Source organism: Lygodium microphyllum, chromosome 6 (genome assembly GCF_053477565.2).
Source record: "Lygodium microphyllum isolate KBCC chromosome 6, Lygodium_microphyllum_v1.1.10, whole genome shotgun sequence".
Lineage (NCBI taxonomy): Eukaryota > Viridiplantae > Streptophyta > Polypodiopsida > Schizaeales > Lygodiaceae > Lygodium > Lygodium microphyllum.
In genome coordinates, this window is record NC_141140.1 from 15529740 (window position 1) to 15556298 (window position 26559).

The following is a 26559-nucleotide window of genomic DNA, read 5'->3' on the forward strand; positions in this document are numbered from 1 at the left end:
CCATCCACAAGTGAGAGGGGTTACTACAGATCATGCAATCACACTTTGTAGAGTGCCGTGCGCACCACCCCATCACCATGCTCAACATCCTTATCTTCAGCAGATTTGAGCCATCATCGCTCTCCATTGGAGAGGAGTACCTCCTCTTAGTGGAGTCACCGTCTTGGATTACCCTATGATAGTTATTCTCGCCCCGAGGAGAGTACAATATGTTCAGAGAGGCCTATTGACCATTTTTTCGGTACATGGTAGTAGCCTATATTTTCACTGTTATTCTGAAGTCAAGATAACATGGTGACATGTACTCACTTCTTTTGTCTCATACGCCATCCTAGCTTTTTAGGGACGTAAATAGATCTTTCTTTTCTTTCTTTCATTCTCCTATTCACACACCTTTGTCTCTTTCTTTCTATCATGTTCAAAAGGTGTTACACCTTACGATCGTGAGTCCATGTGGAAAAAGATGTTACAGTTATGATGATCAGTTTGTATGGAATTTGTTATCAGGTGCATGGAAAAAAGCTGTTACAGTTAATGATGATCGGTATCAATTTAGTTCTTGAATCTTATCGTTCCGGAAAACTTCAAGCCTGATGTGGGAAGCTGATACGTTTCATAAAAGAACCAAGTAACCTCAAACATGGGCTTAGGTGCTAGCTTTTTAAATCTTGGTTGAAAAATGTCTCTCTTTATTATGATTGGTAGATTTAGCAAGTACAAATTTTATTATTAGTTTTTAAAAAAAAAGGGGGTGGGGGGGGGGGGGGGCCCAGGGGGACATGTCCAACCAGTGTAGATGTGAAACATGTTTTACCAGCCTCGAAACTTGTTTCACCTTTCACTCTTGAAACATTTCTCTAGAACATGAGATGCCCTCACTGAAATTATGTTTATTCTTATGCTGGTTTTCCTTACAGCTACTTGAAGGAGAAATGCCCAAATTGTTCAACAGTTCCTGACCAGCCTGCACTCTGCCTTTTATGTGGGACGCTATGCTGTGCTCCCAGTCGCCGTTCTTGTGGTTGCAAGTATGTTTCATGTCATTTTGAATAAACATAGCTGCATGTTTTTGTTTATGCAGGTGGTTTTAGATTTATTCTGGAACAGATTTACATGTTTTGCTGAGTGGTGGCACCGTTGTATGAATGTTTGCATGATACCCATCAACTGCATAAGGTGCTCAATTTTTTATGGCGTAGGAAAATTAACCAACATTTGTTTGTATAAAACATATTGGAACTACTTTTGGCATCGTGTCATGTTGCTAATAGCTGCTGTTTATAAGGCTTCTGTGCTGTCTTTCACCTGCAGCCATGGAACAAGGTCCTATTGCTAGTGTTTTATGAAACATACGTGAAAAGTGAATGAAGAATGCATTTAATAAAAGTAACTAGTGAACTGAAAAATGCTGAAGCAAGTGAGGACCTGTATGAGAAAATAATGATTTATTTTTTGAAACTTCTTGCACCTCACACAGATGAATACTGGAGTTCTTGGGGGCCAACTCAGAGCTGCAGTTGGGGGAAAAACGCAGAGCTATAGTTGGGGGAATTCCAGCATCTACTTATTGTTATTTATTTTCTCTTCAATGATGAGATATTGCTTTACATTACTGGTACTTTCTACATGGATCAAATCTCTATTGAAATCTAGGTAGAATTTTGTGAGAGAGTGCAATGGAAGGGAACGGAAAAGACAGAGGAACAGTGAGAGACTGCAAGAAAAGAAGAATGAAATCTGCACTGAACAAGGAAGAATGCTGATACAAATGGGAAAGCAGCAGGAGACTGATCAGTCCCTGCACGTGGCCTACACCATCAGTGAGGGCACTCGATCAGGCTGATGATGATGGCAGCACCAAGCACAGAGTGTTGGAGTGTGTACCTGCCAATAATTAAAGAAGACTAAAGAGAGCAAGTGACTGCCAAGTTGGGGGCTGTGTATATATAGCCATAAATGGCCAAAACTTGTCGACTTCCCTTGAGAGTGCCATAAATGCTGTTTGATTGGCCGACCAGCATGTATTGCTGGCCGTACTGAACAAAATACTGGAAAAATATTAGATGGCCACAAAAAAATCCCGACTGGTATGAACAATGTTCTACAAATGGAGGTAGACTACTACGGAATGAGGAAACAGACATAGAAGTGCACAGAGGAAGCCGACAATTGAAGGAAATGCATCTAAAATGGCCAAAACTCCTGTCTCCATTGGACTCTAATATGAGCTCACACCTAGGAGATCATAGAATTAGATGACTAAAATATACAAGCTAACACCCCCTCTCAGATCTTGGGAGTATCTGAAGACCCGACAACCTCATGTGATGAAGCATAAAAGCTTGGGGTAAAGACTTCATGAAGAGATCTGCTATGTGGTTTGCCATGGGATAGCAGGCCAATGCTAAGTTGGAATCCACGATTTGCTCTCAAACATAGTGATACCGAACCTCAATGTGCTTTATGCGAGTATGAAACACACACATGGTTGTTTGCCAGAGCTAGAGAACTCCGGTTGTTCACGCGCAACTCTGTAGGTTTAGGTTGGGGAAAGTCAATCTTTGCCAACATGTGGCAAAGCCAAATCGCCTCTATAGTTATAGAACATAATGCATGATACTTTGTCTCTATTGAAGAAAAGGCCCCAGTAGGCTGCTTCTTATTGCTCCATGAGATAGTCCCCATCCAAGGAAGAAGGCATAATCTATAGTGGACCATCTCGAATCCACATCACCTACTCAGTCAAAGTCATTTCAACTAAAAGGAGTAACCCTCTCTCCATATACAATCTGGTAGGATTGAGTCCCCTATAAATAATGAAAAACGTGCAAAGCTGCTCTTCAATGCTCGTGTGGGAGTTTTCATGAAAGAAGGCAACAAAGCTACCACAAAATAAATATCCGATTGAGTGTGAATAAGCGAGATCAAGGAGCCAACAAGACACTTGTAATGGGTGGCATCTGTAAGGGGATCTCTTGTTGGCAAAAGCTTGGACTCTGGGTCCATGGGGCATAAGATAGGCATAGACCTCCCGTCCAAGGAAGAAGTGTAGGATCCCAAGATCTGTCATGTCAAACCCTTGTCTCAAAATCTCCGGAGTTCGATCAACCTTCTAAGCATAGCCTCATGTGATGATAAGATCATCCACATACAATATGATCAAAACACACATGTCACTTGCAACCTTATAGTATAGGTTGGGGTCATGAGATGATCTATGGAAGTCTCTCTGTAGAAAGAATCAACCAATCCTCTAGTACCAAGTTCTAAGAGCGTGATTCAGGCCATAGAGAGCCTTCTACAATCTGTAGACATGGTTCTTCTTCCCCTTCACAAGAAAACTGGGAGGTTGGGAAATATGAATCTCCTCCTCAAGGACGCCATTTAAGAAGACAAACTTGACGTCCATATGATAAACAGACCAATGATAGTAGGTTGCGAGAGCCAAGATAGCTCGAATAGTAAACATTTGAGCTGTCGGTGCAAAAGTCTCAAAATAGTCCAAACTAGCCCTTTGAGTCAAACCCTTGGCAACAAGCCTAGCTTTGTGCTTGTCAAAAGAACCATCAACACGGTACTTGGTATGATAGATCCACTTCACATCTATTACCTTTCGCTTTTGGGGACGTGGAACTAACTCTCAAGTTTTATTGTGCTTGATAGAATCGAGCTTCTCTTGCATAGCTTGACGCCGAACATCCTATGCAAGAGCCTTCTCAATGTAATAGGCTCTCTGTCACAAAGAATGGAATGTGCAACATAAGGGTATAGTTCACACAGAGTGAACTATCTTGTTGGGCCTGTAAGCGAGCTAATTTGCGTAGACTTGTAGGAGTAGTGGGAAAGTGAGAAACACTTGAATCCTGCATGAGCCGCTTGTAAGGAATCCGAATAGGCTCATCCTATTGCAAGGGAGACTGAGTAGTTTCCAGTACCTGTAATGCACCTGTCTGGGTAAGGGATTTCCCCTTTCACTAAGTGAAGGTAAATCCTGATCATGTGAAGAAGGTCCCCCATCTAATGGTTGAGTATTTCTAGAAGACTTAAGAGGGGAGGTTGAAGGGGTGGAAGTAGTCGTATCCATCAAAGGTGGTAGGGAAGCCTGAGGAGGAGGAGGAGGAGTTGGGGGGGGGGGGGGGGGAGGAACCAAAAACAAAGAAGGGATGCTACGAGGCAACTGGGAAGGAAGGAAAGTAACTGAGGGTGTGGGAGGGTTAGTTGATGTTGAAGAATCACCTGCATGGAACCGTTGATAGGATCCTTGACGGCTACAACCTCATCAACCATTCCTGCTCAACTCAATCTTTTGTGTTGTCAGATCGTAGAGCTGATAGCCCTTTGTGGTAGTACTATAGCCTATGAAGATGAGCTCCCTTGACTTCGAGTTAAGCTTCGTCTTCCTCTTCTTCTTGTCCACATAGACAAATGCATCACATCCAATGATGCGAAAATGAGACATGGAAGGCTTCTTACTAAAGAAAGCCTCGTGTGAGTCATGTTCTGTAATGTAGCAGTCGGGGATCGGTTGTGGACATGAATTGCAGTAGCCACTGCCTCATCCCAAAGGGAATGAGGATTACCCCTATGCTCTAACATCGATCGGCGGGCCATTTCCAGCATGGTTGGATTCGTAAGCTCCATCACACCATTCTTTGATGGTGTGTTCGGATGGGAATATTCCACCCGAATATTGTGATCCTTGCAAAATTGAGAAAAGGGATTAGAAGTAAACTCTCCACCATGATTTGCTCGTACGGCACAGACGTCGGAAGAAGCTTGTGTCTTCGAAAACACCTTTCAATCGTAGAATAGAGAGTATGCCTCGCTCTTGTACTCTAGAAAATATGGCTACATATAAGGACTACAATCGTCTAGAGTCAGTATCAAATACTTGACCTTTCCAAGGGGGGTTGTGCCCATAGGTCTGCAAAGGTCAGTATGGATCAACTCAAGCGGTGTAGAAGCCCTTCGAGTGGAAACCTGTGGATGTGGCTACCTAGACTGCATGTCCCTCAAACAACTAGGGCATAAAGTGTGAACAGGAGGGAAATTTGGAAGTCCCTCCACCATATTCTTTCGAGAAGCTTTTCAAATAGTATCAATGTTCAAATGACCATAATGAGCATACCAAAGCAGCGGAGGCTCATGGGAAGACCTTACAACTAAGGTTGTGAGTGTGTAAGGCCCACCTTCTGGTGAACCAATCCAAAGAACAACATTGGTAGAATCATCCTCCATAGTCAGTGCATCCTATGTAAAGACAATGCACCTAGCCGTGTAAGGATGAACTGATAATAGGTTGAAACCCAAATCCGGTACATAAAGGACTCTAGCCAAAGAAGACTGCCTGTTTGGCAATAAGGGAGTAGTCCCCACTCCTTGAACGGGGATACTAGAGTTGTCACCAATGGTGACTATGTCTGCTTTAGAATTCATGTCCTAAAGCCAATCTTGTCTACAGATCATGTGGAAAGAGGCCCCACTATCGATGAATCAAGGCTTCTCCTATGCGGAAGAAGCAAGAGCTATGTCCTCCTTGACAAATACATGCACAAAGACAAACTCTATCATAGCATGGGTGGCTGTGAAGGAATGCTCTAAACACAAAAAACACAAAATCAATCGTACGGCAAAGCACAAACTGGTGGAACACAGTTAGGGTTAGGATTACTTAGAGAGACAATGAACACAGAGAATACTGAAGTCAATGTCTACTGAAAATATAGTGCTCATGCAACAAACAAACTATGCACTGAATGAATTTTGAACCTCGAACTCCTCTGTCTTAAGGACCAAGGCAGAGGTAATGAGTTGGAGAGTGCCATACTCCAAATGGATCTTGAAATGCAGCAATACAGCTTGTGAGGGTCGAACACCATCAAATGCAGCTATGGAAGCTAGATTTGATGCAGATTAACAGTGAGGAGAGAGAAAGACCAAAAACGTGTATACGTGAGGAGAGAAAAAAACATTGGGTGACAGCAGAAAACTAAAAATGCAAATGCTGATGTGGTTCTCCTAGCTAGGTGATAGCAAAAACAATGGTCACTAGCAGCAAGTTGTGGTTTAGAAGCAGTCGCCAACTCTAGAGAGGAGCTGCCAGGCAGCAAACGCAGCAACTACCTGATTGGATCAGCAAGGTGATGACTGGAAGGTGAGAGAACAACAGGGTAGAGATTGGAAATAGGTGCCGGACTGATGTAGACAGCAATGGGTGGCTTTGGATGAGATATCCTCCGCAAATGGGGTGTGGGTAGTGAAGCTAGAGGGCTTGAAACTTGCAAAAATGAGATTGAGGCTGAATGGAGGGCAACTTGTCTATTTACGTAAAGTTTTCGGACCTTGTACCATGCACTATTTTAAAACTCTATTGAACGACACACCATTTTAGGGTTTTGATTAATTAAGCATTTTTGGGACTGTTTAAGTGGCTAATTAAAACAAAATGCCAATACATTGGAATTATGCAAGAGGCAACATAAGTGTGATCATGGTCATACAAAATGTGATGCAACGGCACCACTTGGATGGTGCTCTTAGATGGGAATTGTTCACTTGTCCAAGTATCCTTTTACAATCATGTCATCCTGATAGTGCGGATGAAGATACAATGTGTAAAAATGTACAATAAATACAATGTTTGAATCAAAATCCATAAGCGTCATCGTTATCACTATCAAGATAAAAAGTTGCCCCTCTCAAAGTGGAAGGGAAAGTTGTAGACCGCCCCCTCTTACCATTCGATGGTGGAAGGAGAAGTAAGCATCCCCTCTATTGGTAAGATCTTGACGTCGAGGGGGGAAAGGAGTAGCGTCCAAAGGAAAAGAGTGAGCTACATGTCCAACTGAAAAATAGTGAAATGGATAGCCTCCAAAAGGTGGCCACCAAAGAGGCAATGATGAATCTTGGGAAAGAAGCATCACCAAAAGATGGAATCATGAGGAGTGTCAAATGATCTAAGTCTTGCTCCGAGCTAGGCGGTAGATCTTGTAGAAGCAAATGTCAACGTGTAAAAGAAAGTAAAAACAACTGCATAAGATTATAAAATATGCAGACCTCAACTTCATTAGAAAGTGCAAGTGGGTGCCATGTACAAATGTGGAAAGGCTTCTACTAGCAAATGGTAGGCACACTTGGAATGTAAGAAAGTAAAAGGAGGAATGTGTGACGGAAAAGATAATACAAACTAGAGCGTGCCCTACAAGGATCAAGTGATGTGTAGGTGGGAAATGGAAAGGGATCATGATCAATATCATGGAGGTTTGAATCGGAGGAAGGTTCCATATATGTTGGGTTGAGGGGTCTCTAGAGAAAGTGAGCTCAAGTGCTTCTGGCTGCGAACTCGAAGGAGAGGGTAACTTTGAGCAGGAAGGGGACTCATCAAGTTTGTCCTCAAGAGAGAACACATGCTGAGGATAATTGAAGTCCGCAACAGTAGAATGGATAGACATTTCTGACAACCCCTCAGGTGAAGAGGGAGTAGAACCAGTTGCCATGTGAGCAATGGGTCTACTTTGCTGACTTGGTTGTGTTGGGGGGGGGGGGGGGGAGTGCCCTCATTGGATGTGGTGGAGACGTCAATCTTGGGCAGATTGCCCTTAGCCTTTAAAGGACACTTGTCATCATCAAAGTGACCAGCCTTTTGACAATGTTGACAAAAGTAATTTTTCTTTGGTACATTCTGCCACCCGAGTTTGAGTTTTGACTGGAAGTTCCTTGTGACTCTCTAGCTTGGGTTTGATTTGGATTTTGATGGAAAGTTTGAGTTTGCTTGCTCTTCCCTTATTGCCTCTTCTGAGAAGATGCAACAAAGGCCTTCCTTTGTGGAGGATATCCCATGAAACCAATCGAATAGCCGAGCATAATGCTTAGCTGACACTTATTCATAGAATGTGGACATCTAAGGCTGTGAGATCACTTGCTGCGTAAAATGGAAATATGTCCTCAGTGGCTTACTAAGGGACAATGTAACCTGATTGTTAAGGGACTTAGGGGCACCGGTGGTTGAGAACTCAGTGAGGAGATGCCAATACTTAGCCAACTTGACTTTCAAGTCATCCTTATCAGTGATTTTGAAGTTTTGTAGCTCATGGTCTAAGTTGATGCGACGAGTCCGATCCTGTGCCGCATAGTTGTCAACAAGATGGGCGCAATGGTTAGGGGCAAGGTCAAAGTGTTGGAGATGAGAATGGAATTCGAAAAGGAGACCTCGCATCAACTTGACTATGGCTATGGAATTTTGACTCTTCCAAGAGTGGAAAACCTCATATGGAAACCAATGGGGGTTCAACAAGTTGGGATTCTTGTCCGAGGACAAGTTCCCACACATCTTGGGAATCTAAAACATACCTAATCAAATTGGACCAACTAGTAAAATTTGACCCATTAAATCAAATCTTGTCTGAAAACACATGCTTGGCTGATGATGATGAATGGGATGCTGTGGAGGATAGGTAGGTAGTGTAGGATATGGAGGTGGATAAGGTGGATTTGGTGGTGGTGGATAAGAGAATAAGGGATTAGATGGGTAGGCAGAAATAGGTTGTGAGTGCCCAAGGAGTGTCGATTGATGCGGAGGCATTGGAACATGAATGGCTCCATAAGGTGCCGATGGTGGAGGGACTAGGATATGTAAGCCTTGTCCAAATGTCAGTTGGGAAATAGAAGAATAACTAGTTAGTCCACTCGGTAGTGCCATAGGGGCAAACTACATCCAACTAGGGCACACTCGGATATATTTGGGATGCATTCCCAAAGGGATAGCTCGAAAGTGTGTGTGGGGGCGGCCAAGCCTCCATCATGGGTACGTTGCGTGGATGGGTTTAAGGTGTTCTATAGGTTGTGCCCAAGCGTGTGGAACCTCCTAAGGTGGTGTGTGGTAGAACATGTGGTGGACTTAATGTAGGCTAAAAGGAAGGTGCAACGGAATATGAGGGTGGGAGCCCAAAAGGATTTGTGATTGGTGTGGAAGTTAGAAATAAAGTAGGTCCCATTTGTCCATTAAATGCATGAAATTGAAAAGATAATTGTGATGTGGATGTGGATGCACCTACTCCAGTGTGACCATGAGAAACAAAATCATTTGAAGGAAAAGAAAAGGAAGTGAAGGGATACTTACAACTTCTTGATTTAATTTCTTATCTTCTTTTGGGCTTAGAAAGAAAATTTTGTTTTTTTCATTGCTCATAAACCAAAAATCATTATGGATAATCCCTTCATCAAGAGGATCTCTTGAACCTTGAGAAAAAGAGGAATTAACTTGAATAGAATCAAAAACATGTGTTTATACTTAGCACTAAAGTAAAGATAAATGATGGAAGTGGTGTATAGTCTATGCCAATTTCCACTTGCGGATGGCAAATTCGTGGTGGAGATTCCGTCTTTCTTGCATGCTCATAAGTTCTATGCATCGAAGCTAAAGGAGAAAACTTAGCCTTACCTTCAATTTGTTGAGCCCTATGCATACAGATGAGATTGTACTCCAGAGCTAAAATCTTGTATGGTCAGTGGAATCTATGGTAGTTTGAAGTCTGTCGAGCCTTGCTAGATCTATCAGTGGCAAGCTGGGAGGCCCACTTTTGATTGTTTTTGGACATGCTTGACTGTGGAGACTGAAGCAATGTGGAAGTGTTCGAAGTCATCTGACTCTTTTCTTGTTCCTTCTTTTGTAGATGCACTTTTTGATCAAAGTTCTAGGTATCTCAAAGAGAATTTGGCTCTGATACCATGTGAAGAATTTGTCTAAACACAAAATACACAAAACCAATCGTATGACAAAGTACAAACTAATAGACAAAGTACAAACTAATAGAATACAGTTAGGATTAGGGTAACTCAGAGACAATGAACATAGAGAATATTGAAGTGAATGTCTATTGAAAATACAATGCTCATGCATCAAACACACTATGTAGTGAATGAATATTAAACCTTGAACTCCTATGTCTCAAGGACCAAGGTAGAGGTAATGAGTTCGCATAGTTGTCAGGTATGAAAGATACGATACGGTACGGTACGATAAAATACGGTACTAAATGGTACCTTAAGATTTTATAAGGTACGGTACGATATTAGTACGAAAAAAAATAACTTGATTATTTTGGACTAAAGATAATAGATATTTCAAGTCTAAATAGCAATGCTATTAGAGTATACAAGACGAGTACTTGAGGGTAACATGCCAAAACCTAATGCTGCATGCGCAACATGCGCTACTACTACCTACAACTTATAACTACATAGATGGGAGTGGATATATCATACATGCATGATCATACAAATAAGAGAAGTGTAGGCTTGAGAGAGAGAAGGTTGAGTGAAATTGTTTGAATCTCAAATAACCTAATCTCATTGGAGAATCATATTAATATAAGGAGCATTTAGCTTGTCCCAAAGTGCAGTTCGAATGGGAAAGATGTATCCATTAAGTTGGTATCTTATGGTACTAATACGTAAGGTACGGTACCTAAAGTATGGTATAGTATCAAACCTTTCATATGTGGTACTATTGCAACTATGTGAGTTGGAGAATGTGTCGTACTTCAAACAAATCCATAAATGTAGCAAGGCAGCCTCTAAGGGTTGAACACTAGCAAATGCAACTATGGAAGTTGGATCTAATGCAAACAGGTAGTAAGGAGAAAGACTGAAAATGTAGGTACTTAAGGAGAGAGAGAAATTGGGTGATAGTAGAAAGCTGGAAAGGCAAACACTGATGTGGTCCTCTGAGCTAGGTGATAGCAAAAATAGCAGGGTGACAATGTTTGGATTGTTGCGAGCAGCAGGAAGTGGTCGAGAATTAGTCGCCCATTATGGAAAAGGGTTACTAGGTAGCAAAAGTAGCAATTGTGTGGTTGGATCAGCAAGGCAATGGTTGGAAGGTGAGAGAACAACAAGTTGGAGTCTGGAAACAGGTACCAAACTGATGTAGACAGCTATGGGAAGCTTCAGATGAGATGTCCTCCACGAACAGGGTGTGGACATCGAAGCTAGAGGGCTTGTAACTTTCAAAAACGAGATTAGCCCATATATTTATAGAAAGTTTCGAAACCTTGTACCGTGTTCTGTTTTAAAACTCTATTGAACGACGCACCATTTTAGGATTTTGATTAATTAAGCATTTTTGGGATTGTTTAAGTGGCTACTTCAGCATGTAATGCTTGTATTAGCTCAACAGTGGCCTTCAAATCCGTCTCCTTCAACTTCAAACAAGGGTACTTTTGCCAGCACTTCTCCTCGGGATGAGTGCCCTTCCCATACTATCGGCGCTTGGGTTTCTTCTCCTTCTTCTCATCCTTCTTGGCCTCTTGCTTCTTTTCCTTGCCCCAAAGAAGGAATCGGTTGTATTGAGACGAAGATCTCAATGTAGAAGGTTCGCCTAAGGGGAAAAGACTGCTCCTGTTTGCACAGAGAAGAATGTAGAAGCACAAAAGGTTGATCGATTTGTTGTCACTTGCTCCATCAAGGTTGCATTTGACTATAGAGGTTTGTCACTTGGTCAGGAAACTATGACCACCACCCAATGGATTGCATTTATACAAAACTCTCATGGAGATGTCGCTTGATGCTTGGAAGCAGTTTCCTACACGTGGATGATGTCGCCTAACCTCTTGATGATGTGGCAATCCACGAGATGTTGACGCTTGGCCACCGGATGATGTCACCCACGTATAGAAGCTGACGTTTTCAGCAAAAGCAAGGTTGCATACCTGTGTTTTGGGTGTTGATGGTCTCCTCTGCAAAAATCAGAACCTTTGTGTCTCTCTCAGACAATGATACCATGCTTTGATGCCATGTGGGAGTGCTCAACGGAAAGGAATGGAAATATAGACACAAAGGAATGGAGAGAGATTGCAAGAAAAGAAGAATGAAATCTGCATTGGACAAGGAAGAAGGCTGATACAAACGGGAAAGTAGAAGGAGACTGATCAGTCCCTACATGGAGTCGAGAGCGTCAGTGAGGGCACTAGATTGGGCTGATGATGATAGCAGCACGAAGCGCAGAGTGTTGGAGTGTGCACCTGCCATGAAGGAAAGAAGACTGAAGAGGGTGAGAGATTGCCGTGGGGGCGGGGGTGGGGGGTGGGTATATATAGCCATAAATGCCCAAAACTGGCCATCTTTTCCTTTAGGGTGCCATAAATAGTGGTTGGCCGATCAGCATTTAATGCTGGTCGTATTGAACAAAATGCCAAAATGGCCACAAAACAATCTTGCTGGCATGAACAATGTCTAATAGGTGGAGGTAGATTGGGGAATGCATTTCTGACCTAGAAGTGCACATAGGAAGCCGACAGCTGAAGGAAATGCACCTAAAACTGCCAAAGCTGCGAAGGAAAGAATACTGACGAGCATGGTAACTGCAAAATGTGTTTTGCTGGCATTGAAACGCGAAACGCTTGAAATGCCAGAAATGTTTCAATGAAACGCAAAATGCCCTGAGTGAAACGGCTAACTGAAACCACTTTTTTAAATTGGAAGAACGCCATTTTTTCTTGCTCTTTTAAGAGTTTTTAGACTCTGCATATAGGATAGACATGATTTGTTGACATGAAAGGATTCGCCTCGTATAAATATGTAAAGTGCAATTAATTATTGATAAAGAAAACTATCTCATATATAATATTCATCCGTTTCACTTGGCGTTTCCCTTGGGACTTGCCTAAAGGTGAAACCTTTTGGGGTGAAATGTAATTTTTCAACAACCAAACTTTTCGTGGTTACCTTGCTGAAGAGAGTGAGTGACTGTCAAGTTTTGGGGGGGGGGGGGGGACTGGCTATATATAGCTACAAATGCCAAAAACTGGCCTACCTGCCCCTGAGAGTGTCGTAAATGCTGGCCATATTGAACAAAATGGCGGAAAAATATCAGGTGGCCATAGAAAAATCTTGACTAGCACGAGCAAGGTCTGACAAGTGGAGCCAAACTGGGGAATGCAGAAATTGACCTAGAAGTGCACATAGGAAGCCGACAACTGAAGGAAATGCACCTAAAACTGCCAAAGCTCCTATGTCTCTGTCAGAATCTGATAAGAGCTCAGACTAGGAGATGACAGACTGACATGATTAAAACAGGCAGGCTAACAAATTGTAGCTCCACTTTTAGGAAACTGATCTCAATGTATGTTATGCTGATGGTATTGTTCTCGTACTAAACTTTTGCATACAATCCTTGAAAAGGATTACTTTGGACTGTAACCACTCAAAGAAGGGTACTATGGAGATGGGCATCACTCACACATGCTTTATTACTTCTCTACAACCAGTTAATTTATCACTTTGACAGTTGAAATTATGTTCCATGTGGTGTGTATAACTAAGGGCCCCTGTAAGAGAGCACAAAGGGATGATGAAGTATTTAAGAGCTATCATCATTTTCTTCAACACCAGATGGCCACAGATAGGGAGGGGCCAAATGAGGCTGTCATTTCATTATTTAGTGTAGAAATTGGTTAGGTGCGTGGACTAGCATTGGGATGGCTGCATGTGCAGACTGTCCAAGTAAGTGATAGAGAGTAGCATGGCCTCTTGTTCGACTTTCAAGATTAAAGATTGATTAGACTTTTCTCTCTTAAGGTTAGACCCTACAATTGGACTGATCATGATACTACAGTGGAATGGGGGACTTGCAATCAGGTGCAGCATTAACTACTGCTATTGAGTACAGTCTCCTGTTCTAGTTCATCCTTTGCAGGTTAATACCAATTCTAGCAACAGATCTGAGGTTATCTAGCACACGATTGTCTGTATGTGCTGTCAGTGTTTATGTCTATGTAACAATGGTTGGAATGCTCCATGGGAATCTATTTTTCCATCTAAGTAGTGCTTGTGTGCTCACAAGTATTTGTCTCTTGTAACAATGTTTGGCATGGTACTGCAAGTCTGTTTTTCCATCTCTGTAACCATATAAGAGGGAAAATTTTTCGCTATGATGTAGTGATAGTGGTTTGTATTTTTTGTAGAGAATGCGTTGCTATGTGATTTTTAATATAAGAGAGTTGAATATAAGAGAGAGTTTGGATCATTGTCCAATGTTGTGATTCTGTCCTAAGAAGTTATAGGATTGTTCAATTCTCATTTTGGAATGATCTTTTCTTGTGTCCTTCCTGTGGTTTACTTGCAGTGTAAACAGGCAAAGCGAGTGCTTCAGGCATGCAATGGTGTGTGGAAGTGGCATTGGAGTGTTCTTAATGATACGAGTGCGTGCTCAAGTTTCCCTTAGCTTTCAAAACAGCTATACTAGTGAAGCTTTTTTCCCTTTGTTAAGGTTTCAGAATAGTGGTTGAGCAGAAATGTGATCCAAGGATAAACCATCAGCACCTCTTTTTGGATGGAAGAGTTTGGTCAAACTTGAAAAGGAGCTTTGTGTTCTGGAATTTATGAATGACTGATCATGCATTTCATATGGCTGCATGTGCAGAAAACGAATATTCTCCTTCAAAGATGTGCTCGGCAAGCTAGCTGGCCTTCACCTTACTTGGATGCTTTTGGTGAAGAGGTAAACTTCTGGGGATTACCGATATTGCAGATCATCAATCTAATGGTTATGTAGAGAATAGTAGGGATGCTGCAGTATGCTATTATTCAAATTTGAATGTTGCTGGTGCTAATTTTGTAGTCATTGTGGTTGCAGGATCTTGATATGCAGAGAGGAAAGCCTTTGTATTTAAATGAAGAGCGTTATGCAGCTTTGACAACAATGGTAAGAAAATATTTGCCTAGGTTCAGCCTTGGGGGTTGTTGTCTATTATTTGCCATCTTTAAGATTTATCAGGTGACGATGAGAGGGACTACACGTATGTGGAAATGTTAGACCGAGGATACTGCTTTGGATCTCGGACAAGCTTGGCTGATCATGTATGTATGTGTGGGTTTTGGGTGTGGGTGTGCTGTCACAAGAATTCATGGGGTGTTGCCCTTGAACACACCTCTGTCTGTAGGCATTTCCATGTCTGTATCAGAGCTCTATCTACCTGCTTCTCATCCCTAAAGCTGTGTGATTAGATGTTTGTGAGAAATCCTTCCTTGACTGTGAAAACTCTTCCTGCCACTTCTCATACTTTCTGATGGGTGTTCAATCTCCTGTCCTCTCTGACTGCCTTGCTGACTGCCCACACCTCTTTTATGGTTGGTTTTCTTCACTGCTCCTTTTCTTCTTGGTTCCATTTTTAAGCCATACATGCATATACTGCAGTGTTTTGCTCCTCATATTAGCAGCTTTTCCTGATTCAGTATATGAGGAAGATGTCTAAAGTGGAATCTATGGCAGACAAGAAAGGTTGGTTAAACCAAAATGCCAAGAGTTTGAAAAGAGTGTCCCAAATCACAGATGCAATATATGTAGTATGTATGTGACACACTAAATGAATGAAGGTTTCATGGACAGTCGATTGAGATGTATTACACCTGAAATTGGACTTCAGTAAATCCAAAGGGCAGTAGAGTTCAAATTGCATGCAGTTAATCATAAGAATTGAAAATCTTGCGGACATGGAATATCTGGCATCTTCTTCAGCTTAGCCCCTCGTATGGTTTGGCACAATAGCCTATGAGATTGGTTGTGCACTCAACTGTCATATTTATGATTTTACTCATTTGCTCTTTACAGGGCTTTCTGTATGCTCTGTTTTTACCTTGGTGGGAATTTCAGCAAGGTGCTATTAATAGAACTTTCTTTTCTCAGACAAAATTCTTAAGAACTAAAATTCTCCAACAGAAAGTGAATAAAGCTGTGGAGCCAGAATGCTCCTACACCTCGACACAATGAAGGATTTTTGCCCCACCCTTCCATGGTGGCCTCTCTATAAGAACAAGTCGGCAGCAAAATCTACCAATGCTTTTTGTTATAGTCATCAAATCCTTGCTCTTTGCTGCCCCCAACCAATTTTCTTTTCTTTTCTTCCACCTCAAGGATGCTAGCGAACCACATGTTACAAAACGCCTGCTTGAATTGAACCCAATCTTTGGCGTGTTTCTCCGAACCCAAAGAAATATCCACCATTGCTGTTCATTCCCTTTGAGAAAGTAGATGCATCAGGCTGCTTGGGCCACTCAGTGTAGTTTCCTTGTGAATAGGCTGTGCCAAACAGCTGAATATGCTGGGGAAATTTCGAATTATGAAGATAACATTCAGAACCATTCGTATTGATAAACTAACAAATTATTGTATGGGATCAAAGACAAATATGCATGAAGAATTGGAAAGCAAGCAAACAACTTCTCTGATCTTCATTCATCTTCATCAAACATGAAAAGTTATATTGCATGCTTTGTTAGGTGGTCTATATCTTCACAACCTCCCATTTTCCATTAACTAAATCATATTTCTTTTAATTTTTGAAAGATTGTTCATCCTTTGGGAGATTTCCAACCAAATACATAGATCATCAAAGAATATGGATATGGAGGAAAACGCGCAATGATTAAATCCTTCAAAATCCAACTGCCTGGCTTAAAAAACACACACCAAAAAAGACAAGAAAATCAGAAAAAAATCCAAATTTAGCAATCAACTTGTTTTCTTTCATGCCAATCATAGATCTGAAAAACTTGGACTTAGCTTTCTCAAGTGGTTGGTTAAGAATATTTGTAATTTGTCCATTTATTGAGCAATATACAAGTGCAACTTCCTTTGCTTGAGCCTTCTCTCGAACAAGATGATAGTGTATCTCAATATATTTGCTACAAGCATATGATATTGGATTCTCATCAAGCTGAATAAAAACCATGATTATCGTACATAATTTGAGTTGGACCACTAGGAACATTGAACATCTCAACCAGCAATCTCCTCATCCAAATATATTCACAAATTGCATTCTTTGATGCTTTTTACTCTTGCCTCTATAGATGACAATGCTACTATAAATTGTTTTTTACTTTTTCAAGGTATTTCATGAGATCCAAGAGAAACCATAATTGCATACCGAAGACTCCTTGCATCTCATAGCGTACCCTTTTGGTTGTTGCACTACACGCGCTCAATGTTGGGACTGATGGATATACTCCTATTATTTCAAGAGCTTCAATCTAAGAAGTACTTAGGTTGGCTTAGACTTAGCTACTTGCACAATCTATGAACACAACGATTCGCCTGTAGTGAGCTTGCTAGGCATTCCATCCTTGGTGATTGGGTACTGTTGCGGTTTGAAAAGGCACGCTTAAAGAAGCGGAAAGGCAAGGAAAGGCTTTTCACTAAGCTTAGTATGCGATACTATGGGCATTTTCAAGTAACAGAGAAGATTAGTGATGTCAGCTATAGGCTGAAATTGCCTGACAATTGGAAGATTCATAATGCTTTCCATGTAAGTCTTCTTAGACCCTGTGTGAATGATGTGCCAGAAGATATGCTAGCTGAGGAAAAGCCCGAAGTTGAGGAACTTGATGAAATTCTTGTTCCAGAACAGGTATGGCACACAAGGAAAGGAAAGTGAAAGGCAAGGTTGCTAGAAGGTATTTGGTTCAGTTCAAGAACTATCCAGCTATAGATGCTAAGTGGATGGACGAAGGTGAACTTGTAGAGTCACCTAATGTGTTGAAACTTTACCTTGAAGCATTTCGCTTGCAACCTACCTTGACCCCTTGTATCTCTAAGCTGAAATAGATTGTCAAAGTGACAATTGCTCAAGAAAGAAATTATGTATAGAAACAGATTTTGTATAGGTTAACACTTATTGTGTCCATATGGTTTTCTCAGTGCTAAAGAAGTAAGTATTGCTTGCAAGAATACAGTTTTTACTTCTATTGAATTGAATACATGTTGTAACAATGGTTACTCGATCGGGCATGTATTCTGTGAATTGACTCAGTGGGGATATCATTTTGATGTACCGGTCACTAGATCTCTAGTCAGGGTGATGTGGAGTCATCAAATGAGAATCTGCCACTATGGGGATATCATTGTGGTGTACCAGCCACTATATCTGGAAACATTGATGTGGAGTCACATGATGATAGTCTCCCATGTTTCATAGTTAGAACATACATGTGTTAATAGTGTGTTCGGTACACAATGTTGACTGATAGCATGTATGTGTTGTACATGTGCTACCAAGTGTAAGTTCACTGGGTTAGTTGGAAGCATGTATGACATTCATGCAAACGAGGACGTTTGTGATTTCGAGAGGGAGGTATGTCACAAGACTGTGATAACTATTACCTTTTTGCTGATTTCTTTATTACTACTTTATTTGGTTTTTCTTTTTGGAAGGATCCCTCTTGAAATCTAAACGCTTGAGTTTCATGGCCAGGATGTGAAACGGACAGGAATGTCCAGTGAGTCAAGATTGGACAGTTAAGGTCCAGTACAAGTCTGGAAGAGACTGATGGCACTGTAGATTGACAAGCTTGGAAGAGACTTGTGAAAGTGAATATGGACAAGTGTGTTGAAGAACTAGCCTGGAAGAGACTAGTTCAAAGTGAAGATGGACAAATCTGCAAGAGATTAGTCCATGTGGGGTCATCAGCGGAAATTCACTTTCAGTTGAGCTACATTGCAAATTTGGATGTAGCCATATTCTGCAAAGATGGTCAGAAGACTAGTGGGGATGCAATGGAAGTAGCTCCTAAAATTTAGGGAGTTACTATTTTTGGACCCCAGAATTTGTTCGCATCAATATCTTCGTTTTTGTACGAGGATTAATTCTCTGGTCTATGCCGAGGTCAAATTTTGCACCAATCATAGAGAATTTTAGACCGAAAGGTTTAAACAAGAAAATTGTTACGTGTATGCCATGTGTCACAATTTGGGCATAAATTCCCAAAAGAGAGAGAGAGAGAGAGAGCAGCACAAAAACGAGTTTCAATCCATGAGGGGCAGATTGGAGCATGGAACTCATGGGGCTGAGGGCAGATTACTGCAAATACATGAGCTATGGAGGGTACTTCTTCATCTCTGACTCATGTATAGAGGTTGAGCTTACTCCTCCTAGGTCTCTCCTTATCTGAGCAGATGGATTATGTACAGTGTTGTGGGCTGACCAGATGGATCATGTACAGTGTTGTGGGTTTATGCATAATTGCCGAGGCAAGAGCCTCTTGAACAGGTACATGGTTTGCTAATTGCATTCCCAAGCAAATACTTGTGTGCAAAATGCTGTTTTCCTGAGATTTCTTGCGTGAAATCTTGCAGTATTCAAAGGGCAAGTGGCCCATAAGGCGCGGGAGCCCGCTGGCTACGCACACAAGTGATTGGCAGGTAAAACAGGGCCCAAAACAGGAAATTACAGCCTGCTGTATTTTTTTTGCAGGTTTAGGTTTTTGGACATTTTTGGTGTCTATTTGCTCCAAAAGCTTCAAGGAAGCTCCAGGGACACTGTACATGTATTTTGGAGCAGTTTAAAAACAAAAACCAGAAAATTCAGTGTGCTGAATTTCTTACCTGGCACTTCATTGAGTGTGTTTAGGTGTATGGAGGCACCTATTGAGTAGGGATAATGACCATGTCAAGTTGTATTGCCGTTATGCTGTCGAAATCGGGTTGGAACTGTGTTTCCTTCTCCACTTTGTACAGGGACAGCTTGTAGGCAGGTTATTGTGGAACTATCCCTTTGTTAATGAATAAAGAAATACTGCAAGGGGCGCCTGACTTAGGGGCCAATAGGGTGTCTGTGTTGCAACAGGAGCATTCTAGCTTCCTGTATTTCTTCTTGGTTTTGTGTCTTTAAGTTCAGGTAAAGTGGGCGACTATGAATTGGGTGAAAGCATTTATTTATTTTGGTTGTACACTACCGCCCTTTCCAGTGAACAAGCCGGTTTCAGTTACTCCACATAGGGAGTGGGCTCTCTACTTATCATGTTGGAAAAAGAGAGTGTGTGTCTTGGAAACAACCATGTATGCAAGACTGTTGACATTAAGGATATATACTTGTCATTGCCAAATGGTCCTTCTTTTATCTTACAAAACATATGGCATATTTCAAACTTGATGAAAACTTTGATCGGTACATGAGAGCTTGATGATTGTGGTTATAGAGTGATATTTTATAATCATCTATGGAAGATTTTCAAGGGATCTCTTGTTATGGTCAAAGGGCTGAAATCTGGTATTTTATATTCTTAGCATGTTTCTCGTATTAAAGACCATGTTGTAGCTGTCGGTGAACAACCATCTGTTTCTTTATGACATTGCGGTTTGGGGCATATGAAAATCATTGGGATGAAAGCTTTTTGCCATTTAACTTATCTTTCTTGTCTAATTCTTTTAAATCTTTTGTAAGCATTCTCTCTTTGGAAAGCAAACGAAAATGTCCCATAAGAGAGATAGTGGGAGCAGAAGATCAAAATGTCTTGATTTGGTTTATAGTGATTTGTGTGGGCAAATGCTTATGGTTTCATTGGGCGGAGTGTTAGACTTTGTTAGTTTTATAGATAATGCCACAAGGAAGGTTTGGGATTGTCCTCTTCACAAGAAGAGTGATGTGTTGCATGCATTTTAAAAGTTCTTGGCGTTTGCAGAGAATCAGTCAAACAAAAAATTGAAGTGCATATGTATATATGTATATATGTATATATGTGTATATATGAGGCCAGGCAGGCAGGAGAGGTGGGAGCAGGCAGGTGAGGTAGGTGGGCGAAGCAGGCGACAGAGACGGGAGCAAGTGGGCAATTAGGTAAAGTAGGCGATAGAGATGGGAGAGTCGGGCTACTGACAAGGGACGTCAGGCTAGCGAATCGCGACCTAAACGGACATCAATTGACCATTTTCTTTTTTTTTAAAAGTCATTTGCTAGAACAGTCGTTCCAAAAAGGGAACGGGCTGGAACGTTCTGCTAGCGTTTCCTGGGCTCGGACCTCCTGGAATGTGTTATCCGTTCCTATGTGCCGGAACGGGCGTTCCGTGTTTCTATGCTGGTCAAGCTATGAGAGCTCGGCATATACATGGTGGCTGTAGATGTCAAATAGCTCGTGTGTGAAGTAGAACGTAGGAGGTTATGTAGGGGTGACAATCGGAGCTTGTGTAATTGGGGAGGAGGATAGTGTGAGGGACATATGTGTGGTTTGCTTCGATCAGACAAGAGGGAATGGTGAATGATTTGACTAACTCTGGAGTCTCGGTGGAGCCTAGGACATAGTCCACTCTATTGAAGTAGGTAAGTGCTCAAGAACTGGGCCACTTCTTCATCTTGTTGTAGATAATGAGGTGATATTGTGCCCCTAGCTCTAGTAGGTATTGGTTGTATCTAGTATTGTCTCCTCTAGTGTTAGCTGATAATCTATTTGATACCCTATCTGTGCATGCTTCCTCTGCATCCAACACCTATAGTCGTCTTGGATTCTCAAAGTCGTATATGTCACATTGCCTGCTCTCTATTGCAGCATTAAAATCCCTTAATAAGAGGATCTCACGTAGCCTAGAGTAGTGTAGTATCTCATCTGATAGATCTGTAGAGCAGGAATCCATCTGCTAGTCCCATCTCCTTGTCTCTCTTGCTGCCGGACTCCTTGGTGGCATATCTCAATCCTCTTGAGGGAAAGTAACAGAGGGTAACATATAGCATCCGATCTCGTGATATCTCCACTCTAATATCCACATGTATCGTGCCTCGAGATCTTGGGACATGATCGAAGTCTAGCCACCATCCAAGTAGATGAGGTCTCTTAATTGCCCATGTAGGATGATCATTTTCATCACAAATGCCCTCTTTGCTATCTCATCTTGGAGCTTCACTATGAGTGTGCGTTTTTGTGGCTCTTTCCTTGTTCTCCATGCTTTGGTAAAGGAAAGTGGGCCTTCCTTTTTGTACCCGAAGCATATGCATAGCTCCTTACCATCATCTTCGGGTGTTGAGCCTTCCTTTTTGGGGATGCCATTCAGCCTCACATTTAGCCTTCTTGCTTGCCTCTCTCTTTTTTTTTCGTAAAAGGTAATTGTATTAATTACGAAAAAAAGGTACAAGTTTACATGATTACAAGGTACACGATGGCTCTAAGCCATGGAGTTACAAAAGTCATGGCAAAGACACAGAGAAAATTGCCATATGCCAGGGAAGCAAGTTCTTTGGAGGGAGTAAGTCAGAGTGGTGAATGAGCTCTATCTGCCAATGCAGGAGACCTTTAAGCCTCGCAATATGTCCCGGAACATTAGAGGCCGAATCAAAAAGAAAGGCATTCCGAGTGGTCCAATTGTGCCAACAACCCCAATATCTAAGAAAGTGAAACAAGATCTTCATATGCGATTGTGCCGGTGTGGGGTATTTGGGCCGTACAAAAACCCAATCAAAAGGGCTTATCGAGAAACCAACCACTGCTCGCCAAACCGCTAACAAAAGTAACCAGATATCCTTAGCGAGAGGGCAAGAAATAAATTGATGACGGGCCGATTTCACACTGGTGGTGCAAAAGAAACAATTGCCTTTAGAGATTCGACGCTTGGAAAGGGCTGAAGCAAGAGGAAGACCACCAATCATCACCCTCCAAAGAAAGACCTTACATTTGAAAGATATCTTGTTCAACCAGCCCTCCATCACAGTTGCCTTCCACCGTGACTGAGATTTACGCAATCCCCATACAGTATTAGCTTTAGTAACCAGCCATTGATGATCTTTAATTAGAAGATGATACACCTTGTTAGCTGAGGCCTTTTCCAAATTCAACCAACCTGCAAGGTCCCAGTCCTGCCAAGGACAATCCAAAGCAAGGGCAGGAAACGGTTGTCTGCTCTGGAGCACTAGCAAAAGCTGTTCCCATAAATCACGGTATCCACGAGGGATTCTGAAAAGCCTCCTGGCTGTACGAAACGATATCAACACATTGTGACTGGCAAGGGTGGCATCTGCTGAAGTCAAGCCCAAACGTGCCATGCGGTTAAATTTTGGTATGAGCTCATGTTTGCCGTCCCAAGAAAGTAATCGTGAGGCTGCCAACAATTCCAATTGAAAAGAGTTAGTATATAAGCGGTCCTCTGCTGGATGCCACCGAGCCTTCTGGAGAACCAATTTCTAGGAGCATACCAAATGAGCAAGCAGTGATGAGAAAGGACTAGAAAACCGAGAGTCTGCATTAAGAACATGCCACCAGGAGCTCCGAATTTGGGTATTACCATGCACAAGTCCACGTGATCCTCAAGAAAATAACGGGCTATAACGACCCACGGGTGATGATCCAAGCACATGGCACGAAAAAGAGACCAACGAAGTGCTAGCATATGAGTTTCGGCATCCAAAATAGCCCCACCACCCATGCGTTTGGGGGTACATGCATGCGACCAAGAAATCCATGAAATGCCTGCAAGCAAGGAGTCCTTCCATAACATGAAACGAATGTACTGAGTAAGAGCATTCAAAGTAGTAGTAGTCCAAGGCAACAATGGCAAGAAATATGTGAGCATTGGCAACATAATTGTCTGAGTCACTTTGAGGCGAACATGAAAGGGCCAAGCCTGCGACTTCCAATACAGAAACTTGGCTGCCAGTTTTTGTGAAATCCACTCTAATAGTTGCTTTGGCCGAACATCAACACCCAAAGGGTACCCAAGATACCTGACAATGGAACCACGGGGAACAACTAGTCCCTGCCAGCCCAATGACTATAAATCTGACTCCGTGTAACTGAGAATGGCTAATTTGAAAGCATTGATATGAAGACCAGACGCCTGACCAAAGAGCGTCCAAACATCTTATGCTTTGCGAAGATTATCCTTGTCCGCACGCAAAATCATAAAGCTATCATAAGCCAAAGATTAACTAATGAAGTGCTGTCCAAAAGGAAGAGACAATCCAGCCAACTGAGTCGAAGCTGCCATAGAAGATAACATCGAAAGAACCGGATGAGTCGCAAGGGCAAAGAAGAGAGGACTCAAAGGGCAACCCTGTCTCATAGAGCGTGCAAGGGCAAATGGCTCGGTAACACCGCCATTTAGCATAACTTGCGAAGAAGCGGCAGCACTAATGGTGTAGATCAAGCGGGACATCGGAGTACCAAAGCCCATAGTAGACATAAGTTCTGCAATGAAAGACCAATCTAAATAATCAAAAGCCTTTTCCAGGTCCAATTGAATCAATACCACTTCCTGATTTGAGTGCCTTGCATAGTCAATAGCCATTTGCACATTTAAGATATTATGCAAAATGTTTCGGCCCTTAATGAAACCATATTGAAGAGGATGCACAATGGCCAGAAGATGCTTGTGGAGCCGATTCGCCATCACTTTGGAAAAGATTTTATACATCGAACCCATCAAAGAAATTGGTCTCCAATGTTTCAACATTGACGGTGAAGGAACTTTTGGAAGCAGTTTGATAAGACCTTTCCATGAGGAAGGCATGAACCCCGTTTCCCAAACCTGCTGAAACATAGTCGTCAATGGTTTCACCAGTTGAGTAGCAAAAACCTCAAAGAATTCATTGGTGAGACCATCCCAACCGGGACTTTTATCCTTGGGTAGGTGTAACAAAACATCCATAACCTCCGCCTCACAAATATCTGTCTCCAAAGTAGTTTGCATGTCAATGTGGAACCTGATTGCGGACCAAATCATAGAAAACTGAGCGTGCATGAGTAACTTGGTCAAAAGGTGAAGGAGAAGAACCAAGAAGATCTAGAAAATAATTCCTGCACATATTCGCAATAGTCTGAGGATCAATGACCATTTGACCTTCTGGATCCTGGAGTCTGGTCATATTTTCTCGTGCAGGAGATGCATGTAGAGCTCGAAAGAACTTATGAGTCTGACAAGCACAATCTTGCAAATTCTCAGTCAAATTTTGCAATTTGGCCTTCTGATAAGATTTCAACTGAAACTCTTTAATAAGATTAGCCAAACGCATCACCAATGGCAGTAGAAATACATCATCTGGAGTGTCCACCAGCAGAGAACAAACCAAAGCCAGTAAGTCCTCCGTTGCTTGTCGACGCCGCCGACAAAGAGAGGCATGATGGATCCTATACTACCGAACAACCCGCTGTACATTAGAGAGCAATCGTTCAAACAAAGCATTCCCCTCAAAGGAGAAGTCCAATAAGAATCTATCAATCGCTGCATATAGCCCCGAAAGATTGAATGCTTCAAATAAGACGAGTTGAAACGCAAAGGGAGTCTATCCAGAAATTGCTTAAAAGGTGCAATGGGTTGTGCAAGCATCTCAAGTTGTAGAGGGAAATGGTCCAACAAGGCATATTGTTGCAACACTTTCATTTCTAGCATCTCAGGAAGAAAATCATCATTCTGCATTATGTACATGCGGTCCAACCGCAACCACGTAGTTGCATATTGCGTAGAATGGAAAGTAAACCCTATAGAAGAAGGGTGTAGCCAAGACCAGAGATCTTGCTTAAGTATGGCAAGAGCAAACGTGTTCCACACACGACTTTCTGAGGTGTCCATCACCGAATGCTCTGATGTGGACTGTGAAGAATCAACACACCTATTAAAATCCCCCATAAAAAAACCTCGTCTACCAAGTGACAAGGAGGTCTGCAAAGTATTCCAAAGATCCCGGCGGGATAAAGGATCATTCGGAGCATAGAGACCAAATAACCATTAGATCTCTCCTTCAAATAAAACTTCAATCACCACAAAATGGCCATGTATATCATTTTTAATAAGAACAGGCTGATATTTCTTATGTACAATCATAAGCACACCAGAATAATGCATGGCATGTGTCTCTGCATAAAACAAGCGAAACCCATGGCGATCCACAACTTTTCCTGCTTCACTGTGACTCTTGTGCTCAACAGCACACAAGATATCCCACTGATTCTCATGCAATACAGTCCATATTGCATGTTGCTTATGGCGAGAACAAATGCCTCGCACATTCCACGTGGCTATCTTCATGTGTATTCAAAAAAGAAAATCAAGTACGAGGCATAGCTTGCCTCGATTTAACCTTTTCTGCTAGAATGTCAAGGACTCCCTCATCCAGAAAATCGGCTAACACGGCAAAAGAGTTCTGACGGCCAGATTTAGAGGTAGACGGTATATCCACTATCTTGGGGATGGAACGGGGATAACGACGATCCCATGGGGTAATCACATTACCTCTAGTATCAAAAGCCAACTTAGTAGGTGGACCCTTTGGACCGTCCATATATACTTTCCTAGTAGGCTGATTACCGAGAGCAGAAGAAACCATAGCATGAGCAGTGTGCTCTGAAGACAACATTTCTTTCTTGCGCATATAAGTGCGCATGGAATCTTGTGAAGCAATAGGCACAGTATCCGCCATGCCAGCATCAAACCTTTTACCTTTTTTTGCACGTACATCTACCCAGTCATTGCCACGGGAATCCAAACCCGAAACATGTTGTTTACCTTTATCCAAAACTTTAGGTGGCTGGGTTGCATCCTACGATGGAGCATCAAGCACCATATCTTCCATGGGCAGCACAACATGCTCAGCATCTGAAGTCGGTTACTTCTCTGGGCATTCGGCCATAAAATGCTCCAATTTTTCACACGAAAAGCAATGTCCTGCAAAGTTACCCCATTTCAAACGAAAGTGCAAAGGATGCATGCCAGAGCAATTAAGACGTAACCAAGCAGGCCTTTTCCTAGCAGTGTTCCATAACATACACAAACAATTACGAATCATGGCCGTGAGGCTCAGGGGGACCAGA

General features: G+C 42.0%; 1 protein-coding gene across 3 annotated transcripts in view; it reads left to right on the plus strand.

Annotated features, from left to right (window-relative positions):
* The window catches only part of PRT6 (proteolysis 6), a 161101-nt gene that overhangs the window by 130415 nt on the left and 4127 nt on the right, over positions 1 to 26559 (plus strand). For 2 of the 3 annotated variants that reach the window (XM_087679273.1, XM_087679272.1), the window contains exons 13-16: positions 918 to 1028; positions 14123 to 14198; positions 14420 to 14497; positions 14633 to 14701. In XM_087679273.1, the coding sequence (XP_087535399.1) occupies positions 918 to 1028; positions 14123 to 14198; positions 14420 to 14497; positions 14633 to 14701 (334 nt within the window). Of the gene's footprint in view, positions 1 to 917; positions 1029 to 14122; positions 14199 to 14419; positions 14498 to 14632; positions 14702 to 26559 lie in introns of those variants that run through there. The other variant, XM_087679274.1, reaches the window with a different exon arrangement.